This window comes from Bubalus bubalis, chromosome 12 (genome assembly GCF_019923935.1).
Source record: "Bubalus bubalis isolate 160015118507 breed Murrah chromosome 12, NDDB_SH_1, whole genome shotgun sequence".
Taxonomy (NCBI): domain Eukaryota; kingdom Metazoa; phylum Chordata; class Mammalia; order Artiodactyla; family Bovidae; genus Bubalus; species Bubalus bubalis.
The window spans coordinates 105,287,662-105,301,176 of record NC_059168.1 but is presented as its reverse complement, the minus strand read 5'-3'; the positions used below and the strand labels follow the sequence as shown (position 1 = coordinate 105,301,176).

At 59.0% G+C, this 13,515-nt stretch overlaps 2 protein-coding genes across 2 annotated transcripts in view; both read right to left on the bottom strand.

The window, feature by feature from the left end:
* Positions 1-4,236, bottom strand: part of RABL6 (RAB, member RAS oncogene family like 6) — a 19,512-nt gene extending 15,276 nt beyond the window's left edge. Inside the window, exon 1 of the mRNA XM_025262215.2 lies at positions 3,904-4,236. Coding sequence (XP_025118000.2) covers positions 3,904-4,033 — 130 coding nt within the window. The 5' untranslated portion in view covers positions 4,034-4,236. The remainder of the gene's footprint in view (positions 1-3,903) is intronic.
* CCDC183 (coiled-coil domain containing 183) lies at positions 4,113-13,515 on the bottom strand. The gene is made up of 14 exons (XM_025262216.2): positions 12,857-13,515; positions 12,249-12,370; positions 11,771-11,848; positions 11,429-11,596; positions 11,118-11,222; positions 9,355-9,477; positions 7,831-7,956; positions 7,678-7,732; positions 7,075-7,175; positions 6,305-6,465; positions 5,930-6,098; positions 5,734-5,844; positions 5,569-5,665; positions 4,113-4,969 (listed from the first exon to the last, which is right to left on the bottom strand). Exons 1-14 carry the CDS (start codon positions 12,924-12,926, stop codon positions 4,851-4,853), a joined length of 1,605 nt encoding a protein of 534 aa, XP_025118001.2. The 5' UTR covers positions 12,927-13,515; the 3' UTR covers positions 4,113-4,850.

Genomic DNA, 13,515 nt, shown 5'->3' with positions numbered 1-13,515 from the left:
ACTTTAACATATTTTTTTTCTATTCTGTTTTGAGAATGAAAAGTCTTAATTTTCTCTCCAACTGAAATCCTTTTAAAATCTGAAATCTATTCTTCAAAAAGCCAATTAGAAGAAAGTGTATAATACCAGAAATAAACAGAAAGACCTGGTTTCATCTGGTTAAAAAAAGTAACCGATCTCTACTTCTAAGTAAAAAAGTCAAATCAATCTTAGAAACTTAGATATCACTCAAATAAACTAAGTGATTCACTGGAAAACCTTTAATTAAGATTCACTCAAGAAGTGACAAGAAGCCCTGACCTGAGAAGCGTGTGGCCCTTTTACTGAACAGAACAGCTGCCTTTCTATCCTGTGCCTTTTATTCTAAGGAAAGAACACCACAGACATGGGATTGGCTAAGGGCTCCAGAATCTCTTTTACTCCCTGATTCTATAGTAATTCACCCAGACTGCCACACACTGCAAGCGAAACAGGGAACCTTTTTTTTAAATACAAAAGAAAGCTGCCGGTCTATCCTGGATGGGAATGACGCATTCCCTCTGCAGGAGGCAGGACTGAAAGCCCACGATGCCCTTTGGTGGTGCCACCAGCAGGGGTCGCTGGACAGCTGGCCCCCTCCTGGCAGCTCCTCCCAACACAGCCTCCAGGGTCTCTCTTCATAGAGTCCCTGGGATGGGGCATGGCGGGAGGGCCATGAGGGCCTAAGGCCGTGTCTCCCTCTCTCCGGCTTGGCCTCACGCTTCTCTCCTGACCTCACGGCACTCTGACACGCCCTCGGCCTTTCTCCGTGAGGCCGGCGCTAACCTTCGGCTCAGCAGTCCCAGCCTCAGCCCTCAGCCTGCGCAGGCCCTCGGCCGCCAGTCAGGCTGCGTGGCTGCTTCCTCGCGGTGTCTTGTGCCCGCTGCCTGCCTTCCACTCCCCCCTAAATGTAAGCCCCGTAACGCAGAGACTGTGGTCTGGGTTTTCACTGATGAACGCTCAGTAAATATTTGCTAAGCAGATGCATGCCAGGGAAGGAAAACCTATGAAGAAAAACGTGGTGCACGTCACAGGCAGCAATGCTCGGGGATCCGCACATCAGCCCTGCTGGGGCAGCCACACAGTCTACCAAACGCAGCTGTTCACTTCTGAAAGGAAAACCTCTACCCAGTGACCAACCTTTCAAAGCTTTCTTGTGTTCTAGCACTGAAATCTGACTGGCCAGGACTCTGAATGCAGCCCGGAGCAAGGGCACGGAATCCACAAGACCAGTGCATCCTCACTCCACCAAACACAGCTGACCACCCGGGCCCACCAGGAGCACAAAGAGCAGACAGCTCAGGGAGCGTCCTGCCGCCTTACACGCGAATGGCTTCTGACCCACAGGTGTGGTCCCGTGGCTCACCTGGGCTTTGATGTTAAATGTGATGTGTATGCTGGGACTCTGCATGTGAGTCACTTCTCACCATCACAGCAATTTACAAGAAAACGACTTATCTGCTGCAGGAGAACAAAGTTCTATAAGAGCTCTTTACCCATAAAAATCCTGAGTCCATAGTTATCATACGGCTGGTGTGCTTCCTTAAGTAAGATGTTTTGGAAAATAAGTACTAGAAGTGTTCTTTTCTGCTGACTAATAAAGGAAGTAAAAAAGTTTGGAAAGTGCATATTAGCCCACGACGGGGACAGCGTCAGCCTGAAACGTCACACAGGCACGGGGCTCGGCTTCTCTCAACCGCTCCACATTTCACTCATTGTGTTCCACATCAGAATCTGCTGCCATGCACCCACAATCCCTGAAGTGGGGGCTCTTCTCTGGAAGATTCCAGTGTCCTTTCTGCTTCTGACCCACCTCCCAACCCCAAACAGGGGGGTGTCCACCAGGGAGGGCTTTTCAGAAGGTGAACACTTTCCAGGCCAGTTTCCAAAGGAGGAAGATTAAGTTTTAACAAATAATACCATAACTAATAAAATTAAAGAGAGACATTACTGTGTCAATAAAGGTCCGTCTGGTCAAGGCTATGGTTTTTTCAGTGGTCATGTATGGATGTGAGAGTTGGACTACAAGGAAAGCTGAGCGCCGAAGAATTGATGCTTTTGAACTGTGGTGTTGGAGAAGACTCTTGCGAGTCCACTGGACTGCAAGGAGATCCAACCAGTCCATCCTAAAGGAGATCAGTCCTGAATATTCATTGGAAGGACTGATGTTGAAGCTGAAGCTCCAATACTTTGGCCACCTGATGTGAAGAGATGACTTATTTGAAAAGACCCTGATGCTGGGAAAGATTGAGGGCAGGAGGAGAAGGGGACGACAGAGGATGAGATGGTTGGATGGCATCACTGACTCAATGGACATGAGTCTGAGTAAACTCCAGGAGTTGGTGATGGACAGGGAGGCCTGGCATGCTGCAGTCCATGGGGTTGCAGAGTCGGACACGACTGAGCGACTGAACTGAACTGAATAAAATTAAATAACAGGAACCAAATGTGAATTATAAGACGTGTGAAAATGAGTTTCTGTTTCTTTTTTTTTTTAATATTTATTTACTTTTGGCTGTGTCAGGTCCTGACTGTGGCCCGCAGGCTGTTTTTGCGGCACAGGCCTCTCTCTAGTTGGGGTGTGTAGGCTCACTGGTTGTGGCCCATGGGCTTAGTTGCTCCTGAGCATGTCGGGGATCGAACCTGTGTCCCCTGTACTGGAAGGTGGATGCTTAATCCACTGAACCACCAGGGAAGAAGTCCCTGAAAATGAGTATTTTGATTTACTATTCTCTTCTGGGAATGTGAGAGAATCACACACAAAATTGGGTAGAATACGTGCAAACCGATTCCTCTTTTAAATTCAAAGTCTTTCCAAGCAGTTTCTTAATATGGCACATTGTTAACTGAAATACAGGGCTCATCACAGAGACTGGCAGGCTGCCCTTAAAGTCGGAAATGGGGTAATGTCCGATATTTTGTAGCAATATACAGAAATACTCAGGGGGGAAAGATTTAGAAGCAGAGAACACATTAAAACAAACAAACAACTTCAAATACCGCTACCGAAAAGCCAGCAAGATGGAAAAACTTTAAAGAGGTCAAGAGGGCAGTCAGCGTCTAGGAGCTAAACAATTTTACATAATTTATAGCTGAGGACTGGAAACGATCTAGGCTTTCAGGGCATCGGGTAAATAGCTCCTTCCCATAGAAGAGAAGGCTCTGCAGTAACAAGAGTCTGTTCCTTCTCAAGTTCTTCTAAATATACCTCTTACAGATGCTTCCTTTTAAAAAAGGGGAGCAAGAACGAGCTGCGCAGCTGACATTCTCTCTTCAAACTGAATACCAAGTCTATAGAGAAAAACCCCGTAGGTCAAACTAGCAGGCCAGCGGAATCCCCCGCCCCGTCCTCCTGCGGGTGGCCACACGGCTCGCGGGTGGAGAGCCCGCCACCCCTTTAAGACCGGGTCCCAGACCACAGACTCGCCCCCGTTACGTAAGAACCCCTCTCGGACGGGGTCACCTGGGCCAGTCAGGGTGCCGCAGACGCACCCGGAGCCGCCTGGACGAACCGCACCGTGCACGCGCGACGCACGCCTGTACCCCCCGGGCCAGCATTCCTGGGGAATGACCCACAGGCCAGACGGGAGAGCCACAGGCCGAGGCGCCCGCCCCCGGTCCTGGGGTGCTCTGGGCCCTCCTCGCCGGCCCGCATTACCTCCCGACGCCAAGGGAGCGAGCGCCCCGGGGCCCCCGCCATCCGCGCAGGCACAGACAAGGGCTCAGCTGGCCGGAACGCAGAGAGCAAGGCCCTCGGGGTGCGACGAGTCCCCGCGCGCTTCCCGGGTCGGACGCTACCCGGATTCAGCGAGTCTTGGGCGGCGCGGCCGGGCCCCCACCCTCCCCACATGCCCCGCAGGCGCCCCCGCGCCGGGCCGCACTCACTGTTGTACTGCACCCCCTTGGCGAAGCGCCTCTGCAGCGCCTGGTTCATGGACTGCAGCCCGGCCGGGATGTTCCTGTCGCGGCCCGGCGCCTGCTCCGACCCCACCAGCTTCTTGAGAGCGGAGAACATCTTCCTGCTCCCACGTCCGAGCCCGGTACGGCCCGCGAGCTCAGCGGCGGCGGCGGCGCGGCGGTAGTCGCACCATGTCCCGGGTTCCGGCGGGCGGACACCGGCCTGCAGGGCAGCTCGGGGGCTCAGCTGCGGAGGCTCCGCTCCGGCCCCCACGGCCCCCGGCGCGGCCGCTCTGTGCTCGTCAGCGCCGCCATCTTGGCGCCGGCTCAGCGGGGCGCGCAGCTACGGGGCGCCGCGAGGGCCACGGGAGTGCGGCGCGCGAGGTGCGCGGCTACGGGGCGCCGCGAGGGCCACGGGAGTGCGGCGCGCGAGGTGCGCGGCTACGGGGCGCCGCGAGAGCCACGGGAGTGCGGCGCGCGAGGTGCACGGCTACGGGGCGCGGCGAGGGTCACCGGAGTACGGCTCGCGAGGTGCGGATGCGCAGAATGCTGCGGGCGCGGGGCGCGGGGCTCGGGGCGCGAGGGTACCGAGCACCGCGAGGGTCACGGGAGAGCGGCGCGGTGCAGGCAAAGGGCCTCGGACTCTGCAGTCCCGCCTTACGAGTTTGTCCCCCGGATTTCAGCTCAGTCCGGATCCCCGTCCGCGCCCCCGCCTGGTACCCCCCTGCTCACCCTCGCCCCTGAGCCCCAGGACCCAGATCCACACCGAGCACCCCCACTTCCCTGCAGACTTCCCCACGTGATGCCTCGCATCCGCGTCCCCTCGGCGCCCCGAATTCCTGGGAAAATGTTTATTTGGGTAAGCAATGCAAGCGTGGGGGCGGGGTGTGGGGCAGGGCGGCCTCCTCCTCCTCCTCCTCCTCCTCCTCCTCCGGTCACTTCTTCTTCTTCTTGGCCACCTTGAGTTTCTCCTCGATCAGCCGCTGACCTTGCCTCTTGATCTCGGCCCGCGAGGGCACGTAACTGTGGTCCACGTCGGCGAACTGGAAGGTCTCTGCAAGGAAGGAGGGCGAGGGCAGCTGCGCCCGCAGTCCCTCTGCCCCACCTGCGTCCCTAGATCCTGGGCTGTCCTCTGGCGCCCTTTCACGGCAGGGCCCGTTGTATCAACGACGTGTATTTCTTACTGTCTGGCGTCTGGGGTCTCGCACACCCGGGGAGAGAGACAGCCGAGAGTTCACCGAGTCCTTCCAGAGCCCACGCTCGACCGCTAATATCTACCCTATACACCAAGCCTGAATCCTTCAGGGACAGGTGCCAGACAAGAGGGGGACAGCCCCGAGGCCCCACACGCACCAGAATTATTAGAATGGGAGGGTCTTAAGCTGTGTGCCCTGCCCTTCCCACACAGACCCCCATAGGGGCCCTGGCCTAGGCACCCCCTGCCTGCCTACTGGCGCTGGTGCCTTCCCATCGCCTCCATCAATTAAAGTCCCGTGGGTACAGCTGATGCGGTCTCCCCATTGCTTTAGCCCCCACTGTCCCTCCTGGCCACTCTGGTCAGATGCAGCAAGCGCCACCCCTAGCCCCTGCCTCTGCACGGCTCAGGCCAGCCGCCTGCCCCCGCCTCCCCTCCAGCTGCTGGGCCTCCTGTACCTATGACGTCCTCCTCCGTCTCCTCAAAGCTGATCCTGGTGTTCTGCTTCTCCCTCAGTGTGGAGGACTCCAACACATCCCTCACCTTGGTGCTGACCTGCAGGGCACGGGGCCGGTGAGCCTTGGGGCAGGTGGGGCGTGCAGGCACCCCTGGCCCAGGGCTACCTCCTCCGTTTCAGCCAGCGTCTGCACTCGGTCAGCCAGGTACAGCAGCCTGCCCTCGCAGTACGCCAGCTTGCTGTACATGTCCAGGGTGGTCGAGGGCGCTGCTTCCTTCTGTAACGGGGAGGAACCAGTTGTCTCGCCCTGGCCCCTCCCAGGGACCCTCTGTCCTGGGGGCTCCTCCCAGCTCCGCTGGTACCTGGCCTATGGGTAGGGGAATGCCAATCAGGCGGATGTAGAGGTTGTCGATGCCGGTCTGGATGGTCAGCAGCAGCTTCTGACTCTTGGTCATCTTGCTGTGAGCCAGCTGCAGCCGCTCTTCCTCCTCCTTCAGCATATCGTTCATTTTCTTCTCAACAGACTTAAAGCTGTTGGGGATGAGGGTGGGAGGTGGCGGACCGAGGGCACAGCGGCGGGGTCCTGAGCGAGTGCTGTGCTAATTCCGGCTCAAGAGCTAAGACATGGGCGCGGGGAGCGCCCTTGCCACGCCCTGAGGCAGCGGGCCCGCTCAGCTCCAAGCCTGGCGCCAGCCATCAGGCTGTCAGTGCAGAGAGAGGCGGGACCCCCCACGTACCTGACGGAGCTGGGCGTCTGGCGGAACTTGAGCGTGGCCTCCTCTATCTCCAGCTTCTTCATCAAGGCCTCCAGCTGTGCCTGCCTCTCCTCACAGTCCTCCATCTGCAGCTCCAGGTCCTCCTCCGTGCCCTTCTGAGCCAGGAACCGTCCGGCAATGTCCTGGCAGGGCCAGTGGGGCAAGCAGCAGCTGTGAGCCAGGGGGCAGCTGGTTCTTCTGGCTCCCGGTGGTCAGTAATGTCGACCACGCGATGTGTTGAAGGCCTGCGAGGCCCTCGGTGTGTGTTCTTGCATGCCACCCCTCACGACAGGCAGAGCGGGCAGACGACCCCAATGAAGAGCTGGAGAGACCACCGCCAAGAGACCTAGTGGCTCTGAGTCGCTTGTCCAAGGGTAGACAAGCTTATGTCAGGACCATGGACAGGAGCTCAAGGTTTACTAATAATAATCCCAGAGTGGATTAAAGTAAAAGGGGGGTTAGGTGGAGAGGCAGCTGCTGTTGGTTTGGGAAGGGGAAGGAGTCGGAGGTGGAGGCCACCCCCTCGGGGTTTAATCCTCAAGTTCCTGTGGGCTCTGTGTGACCCTGGACCACAGCTCAGGCTTGCTGGCTGCATCCCAGGGGCCCTCCACTCTGATCTGCGGGCCGCTGCCCTGTGTGTCCATTCACGTGAAGATGTCTGCAGAGCCTGGCCAGGCTCAGCTGGGCCTTGGGCTGGGGATGGGCCCTTCCCCTTGCCCCTCTGCCCACACCCAGGAGTCAGTGAGTAGTACCCAGAGGTGGGAGCACTGCACGGCAGTCTTGACCTTCTCCACCAGAGCAGTCACATTCGTTTGGTATTCAACGTCAGCCTTGGAGGCCTCTCTCTTCCTCACTGGGCGCAGCAGAGGGGAAGGACGGCCAGCATGCAGGGAGGGCGTGGGAGCTCTGTGCGGGCCATCAGATGCCCCCCCAACGTCCTCAGGGGAGGCCACCCAAGAGCTGGGTAGCCTTCAGAGTCGCCTGTATCTTAACTGGCTCCCTCCTCAGCCAGCCCTCGAGCGGCTGCATCCAGAGCAGGACCAGAAGCGGCTGGCGTAGCGGGGCTTAGCGGAGCTTCTCAGAGGGGCTTGGGTTCCGGGGGGGCATTGCCGAGTGCATTTCACAGCTGAGAGGCGGGTGCGGGTGCGGGGTGAGCCACACCCGGCCGAGAGCCCAGAGCCAGAGCAGCGCCGGAAGCCAGTGCCGTGGCAACTGGTGTGTGCCTGTGCAGGGCCCGCCAGGGAGGGGTCGGGGTTCATCGGTCTCCCTCACCCTGGCCACTGCAGGTGACACCCAGCCTCATGGTGACTGACCTCTCTGGACCTTGGCTGGGGCGGTGGGAGCTGAGCGCTTACCTTTCAGAGTTTCTGGACCCATCAGGTTGGAGGAGAAGTCCAAGTCCCGCCGGCCCTGGAGAGAGGGAGGAGGAGGTGTGGTGAGGGGCGTCCTCTGCGGGGCTGAGGAGCGCTGGGCGTCCCGGAGGGCAGTGCCCAAACGGGCCAGCTCACCCGGCGGTACTTCTCGCTGGTCTCCTTGGTGTGGATCTTGTCGATCAGCTTCTTCTGCTGGTTCAGCCGGTTCTCTCGTGCCCGGCGCTCCTCGATGAAGGTGGCCTCCCCTTGCCTCATGTTCATCTGGGGACACGGGGAAGGGGCGGGGTCTGTCCCACTAAGGCCGTGTGGGGTGCTAAGCCAGTGTCTTCCTGATCTGGGATGCTGCACCTGTGTCCCCTCTCCTGGCCTCTGAGCCCTCCCTTGTATTACACTTCTCTCTGCCACCCCTGCCAGCTCCCCTTCAGGTCAGTTCAGTCCTCAGTCATGTCTGACTCTCTGTGACTCCATGGACTGCAGCAGGCCAGGCCTTCCTGTTCATCATCAACTCCCGGAGCTTGCTCAAACTCATGTCCACTGAGTTGGTGATGCCATCCAACCATCTCATCTGTCACCCCCTTCTCCTGCCTTCAGTCTTTCCTAGCATCAGGGTCTTTTCCAGTGAGTCGGTTCTTTGCATCAGGTGGCCAAAGTATCAGAGCTTCAGCCTCAGCATCAGTCCTTCCAATGAATATTCAGGATTGATTTCCTTTAGGATTGATTGGTGTGATTTTCTCGCAGTCCAGGGGACTCTCAAGAGTCTTCTCCAACACCACAGTTCATAAGCATCAATTCTTCAGCACTCAGCTTTCTTTATAGTCCGACTCTCACATCCATACATGACGACTGGAAAAACCATAGCTTTGACCAGATGGACCTTTGGCTCACATCCTTCTGCTCTGCCATCTTGTAGACCTTGCCAGCTCCCCTTAGAACTCACTAAAGTGGATTCCATGTGTCTAAACAAAAGCTCATCATCTTTCCCCAAACCACCTCTCTCCCAGCACGTCCAGCTTTGGTGGCTAAATCTACTGTCCTTCCGTCCCCGCCTGCTCACACGTCCCGGACCCTGCGTTCTCCCTTGGCCTGCACATCTAACACCCTACCCCTCATCAGGGTGGAGCCTGGCCCATGTGACTAGCATCTCGATCCTGGTCCTCTGATCTCTGCAGTCAGAGCGTACCCGTTTGGGAACATGAATCTGATCCTTTGTCCCTCCATCTCCTCTCAGGGCTACAGGTTCCCCAGGGGCTTCAGCCCCCATGGCTCCTTTTGGCCCTGTTATACCCCAAGACTGTGTTGCCCAATCTCCACCCCCAAAACCCGCTTGTGCACTGCCCCCCTGATCAGGTCCGCACCCCAGGGTGGCCCTGCTTCATGAAGAGGGGTACACAGGCTTTTCAGGGGCCTCAGCACAGACGGGGTGAAGGGGTGCCACCTGCCCTGGCCAGGCCAAATCTCTGTCTCCTCTGTCTACTTCCTGGATTCTGTGTCTGGTGGGATCCTGTCTGCCCAGACTCATGGGGGATGAGGAGAGCTGGCTGGCAGGGCAGCCACTGGACTCCTCCAGTGATGGCAAGGTGTGGGCAGGGGTGTCCAGGTGGGCCCTGGGCCAGACAGGTTTGCAAGACAGCCCTGCAGGGCCCCAGCCTGGGAGCTCACCTTGACCTCATCTGTAATCATCATGGCATCCTGGGACATGACTGTCATGTCCGACAGCTCCAAGCAGTAGTTGGTCACGAGATTCTGCAGCTTGTCCAGCTCTGTGGGGTATCCTGCCAGCTTCTGCAGCACAAGGGCAAGGGCAGGGGGGCAGAGCACCTCATGGCCCAGGAGCTGTGGGCCCATCCCAGGTCAGCTCCCCTGGCCCCTTCCTGATTCTCTTCTGTCCCCCAGAGTGGACCATGCCTGCTCTCCACTCCTCACCCCAGACTGTGTGAGCCCAGAGGACAAGTAGGGCCTGGCCTTTGGCCCCAGCCAGGCCCAAAGCAGGTTAAAGGAAGGTTTTGAGAGGGAAAACGGCCTCCTGCTGGGGGACTTCTCCCTGCTCAGGGCTAGAACCCAGAGACACTTTGTAAGAAGTTGTCATGGGGAGTCCGACTACCTGAGAGGTGCCCCTGGAGCCCTGGGAGGCTGACTGCTCTCTGAAGTGAAGTAGATGGTGTGGGGTCAGACGCAGGACTCAGGGCCAAGGCTAACCTGACCAGCTAGCGTGGGACCATAGGAAAGCCACTTAACCTGAGTTTCCCCGTGTGTAACAGGTAATAATGGCTCTTTCAAGGGGTTGCTCTCAGGATGGGATTGAGACGGTAGAGTGATGTATTCTTTAACACAGGGTCAGGTTCACAAACGTCCAAGACACCTTAGCTGTTAGTATTTTGTTGTTGATAACTACTATGTAGACTCTCTACTGTTTTTAAAAATTTATTTTTAAAGAATATATAGTGTCTTTAATGTCTACTTTTTTTGGGGGGGAGGGGTGTGCCACGTGGCATGTGGGATGTTAGTTCCCTGGCCAGGGATCGAACAGGTGCCCCTGCATTGGGAGCACAGAGTCTTAACCACTGGACTCCCAGAAAGTTGTTTTTTTATTTTAATAGGCGTGGGGACTACCCTGGCGGTCCAGTGGTTGAGACTCCAGGCTTCCACTGGAGGAGGCACCAGTTTGATCCCTAGTCCAGTAACTAAGAATGCAAATGCTGTGCCATGCAACCAAGAAAAAATGCAGGTGGCCACGGGAGGCACTGTTTTAATGCATATGTTCTAAAAAAGCAAGAAGGGACAGCTGGGAGGATAGAATGCATCCAGATGAGAGAGGGGCCCTATCCTCCCATCTTCTGGCCGTCTGGCCTGTGGCAGGTGCCTGGGCTCTGCTCTATGGGGCCCTGGGGGGCCTCCAGTGAAGGGGGCTTGCCTCTTAGGAGGGCTCAAGGCCCCTGGGGCTTCCCCGTCTCCTCGGCAGGGAGCCTGGGGGCTGGCTTGGAAGAAGTGGGCAGCAAGCCCAGGCTACTGGACTGTGCAGAGGCAGCTAGCCCTGGGTGGTGTGAGGGGACTTCCTGAGGGTGCTGGATTCGTCTCTTGCCCCCAGAAGCTGGGCAGTGGAAAACAGTGGGGCAAAGTAAAAATTCTGACATAGTACACGACACGCCTTTTCAGAGCAGAAAATAACAAATTCTTTCCCACCTACAAGGTGCCACTGCTCAGCTGATGCCCAAAGCAGGGCTCACTTTCTAGGGGTCACTCAGGCTCTAGGAGAGGTGTAAGGCTGTGTGTGGGGGTGCCCTGCCCTGGAGGACCCCGCCCCCACGGAGATCCCAGTCCTGCACACGGCCTGGGGCCTGAGAGTCCCGCCCTTCAAGCCCGGTTAGGCTCCCTGGAACCAGGATGCGGCAGCAGGTGTTGGGATGCGAGGTGAGGGGGCTCACCTTTTTCAGGTGGTCCAGCAGGTCCATGTACAGGAATTGGATATTTTGGCTTGTGGTGATCTTGATCGTCGTCTTTTCTATGTTGTTCTCCAGCTGTCGGATGACCTGGGGTTCGGGAGTGGAGGGCACATTGAGAGTGCCTTGGGGACAGGCCACCTGGGAGCCCAGAGACTCACGGGGGCGGGGCTGGCCTCTCTTCCTAGGGGCGGGGTCTCACTTAGCCTCGCCCCACGCAGCCCCGCGCCGGCCGGCACATGAGCCCCGCCTCCCCAGGGCCCCGCCCCCTGCTCAGCCCCGCCCCTCGGCCGCACCTGCTGCAGGCGCAGTTCTTCCTTGGTGGCGTCCGGCTGGCTCTTCAGGCCGGCCAGCTCCAGCTGCATACTCTCCAGCTTCCGCCCGCGCCGCCGCACCAAGTGGATCAGCACGTTGTGCACGTTCACGCGGTCGAAAACATACTTGCGCAGCTTCTCCCGCGCCACCTGCGTCGGGGAGGGCACGGCCCGCGAGTGGGTGCGCGGGGGGTCACGGAGCACGTGGGAGCTCCACAGGGACCCTGGGGCTGGGCTCTCGCTCCGCTCCCCACCGGCTCCACCTCCTAGTGTAGTTGGGGGTGCACCGGCTGGGCGGGGCGGAGGGGCCGTCCCGCCACCTACCTCCATGGTGCAGCGGCTGTTGGCCAGCCTCATGGGCACGTCCTTCCCACAGGCCCTGGAGATGGTCCACTGATCGTACTGCGGAGCGGCGGCGGCTGAGCTGGGGGCCCATCCCCTCTGCGTTCACCCGGCCGCAGGCCCCTCCAGGCCCTCTCCCCAGGCCCCTTCTGAGTAGCAAGACCCCAGCTCCTGGGGCCGCAAGGGGCAGAGCGCTGCAGGCCCCATCAGGTCATCCCCTCTCGGATGTGATGGGGTCCAGAGAGGGGGGTTCCCGTGTCTCCTCAGTGGCTGCCGTAGGGGGTAGCCCCAGAAAGGGCCCCGAGTTGGGTCCCGGCCCCACCCCCTAAGGTGGGTGGTGGGGTCAGCGTGGGGAAAGCAGGGGCCGGCTGTCCACTTGTGTTGGGGGTAGAGGCTATTACAGCGCCCCCCTCCCCCCACGTCCCCAGCCATCAGGCAGCAGGAAGGGCCCCGAGTCCACCTTCTTGGCCAAAGCCCACTCCTGGGACCTGCGGCGGATGTTGCTGCGCAGGAGAGCCAGCGTGGCCTTGTTCTTGACGGTCTTCTCCTTCACGGACTGGATCTGCAGCGCCCGACATTGCTCTGTGGGCGGGGGAGGGGCAGGGCAGTGGGATGTGGGCCGAGGGCTGGGCCTGGATTCCTGGTGGCCGAGGCTCCGGGCCGGGGAGGCCCGGAGTGGGGTCATGAGTTTGCTGTCTCTAAGCCCATGCAGCTTCCTCCCAGCCTGCATGGGGGCCCACTTCGCTGTCCAGCGGTGCTCAGCGTTCAGGGGACAGTGTTGCTGGGTGGTGAGGTGGGTGGGGCAGGTGGAAGCCAGGATGGGCAGGCCTGTCATCACTCCCAGACGCTCCTGTCCCCTCTGGCTTTGGGCCCACTATACTCACAAATCTCTTTGAAGCCCCCAGCTTCTCCAGCCCCTCCCCATGGCAGACCCTTCCCATCCATCCTTCCAGCTCTGCTTGTCTGTGAGCAGTGGCCTGGCCCCTGGCCAGTTTGCCCTGGGCTGTCTCTGTGTTAGGACCAACAGTCCTGCACCTGGAGCCCCGAGTCACCTGGTGGCAGGCGTACCCTGGAGCCGAGTGATGGTCTTCAGCTCCTGGATCTGCTCCTCCATCTCTGCCTCATTGCGGATCTTCATGGCGGCCCTGGGGGTCCTCCAGGACCCCTCTTCACCTCCTGCCCTCTCTGTGCTGAGCCTGCTCCGCAGAACCTGTTTAGATGGTCCCTGGAATCCTGGCCCATTGTGACAGGGACCGAGGTTCTCAATGCCCAGGGAACCCAGGAATTCCCAGCCCTCCCTGGTGACCCCACCTCTGCCCCCAGCCAGCCTCAGAGTTTTCCCCCAGACGAGTCTCCCTGCTGCTCTCTGCTCAGGAGTGCTGCCCTGGCCAGCGGCGCTGTCTTCCAGTCTCCCTGCTGCTCTCTGCTCAGGAGCTGCCCTGGCCAGCGGCGCTGTCTTCCAGTCTCCCTGCTGCTCTCTGCTCAGGAGCTGCCCTGGCCAGCGGCGCTGTCTTCCAGTCTCCCTGCTGCTCTCTGCTCAGGAGCTGCCCTGGCCAGCGGCGCTGTCTTCCACAGGGTGACCTGTGGTAGCTTCACACTGCACCCTCCCCGTCCTCCCCACACCCCCACGGTCCTCCATGGAGCCTCGAAAAACCGCCAACCTCTCACTGCCTACAGGGTCTCCATTCCCTCACCCCACCCCAAGTTCAAACCACACCCTGGGGACC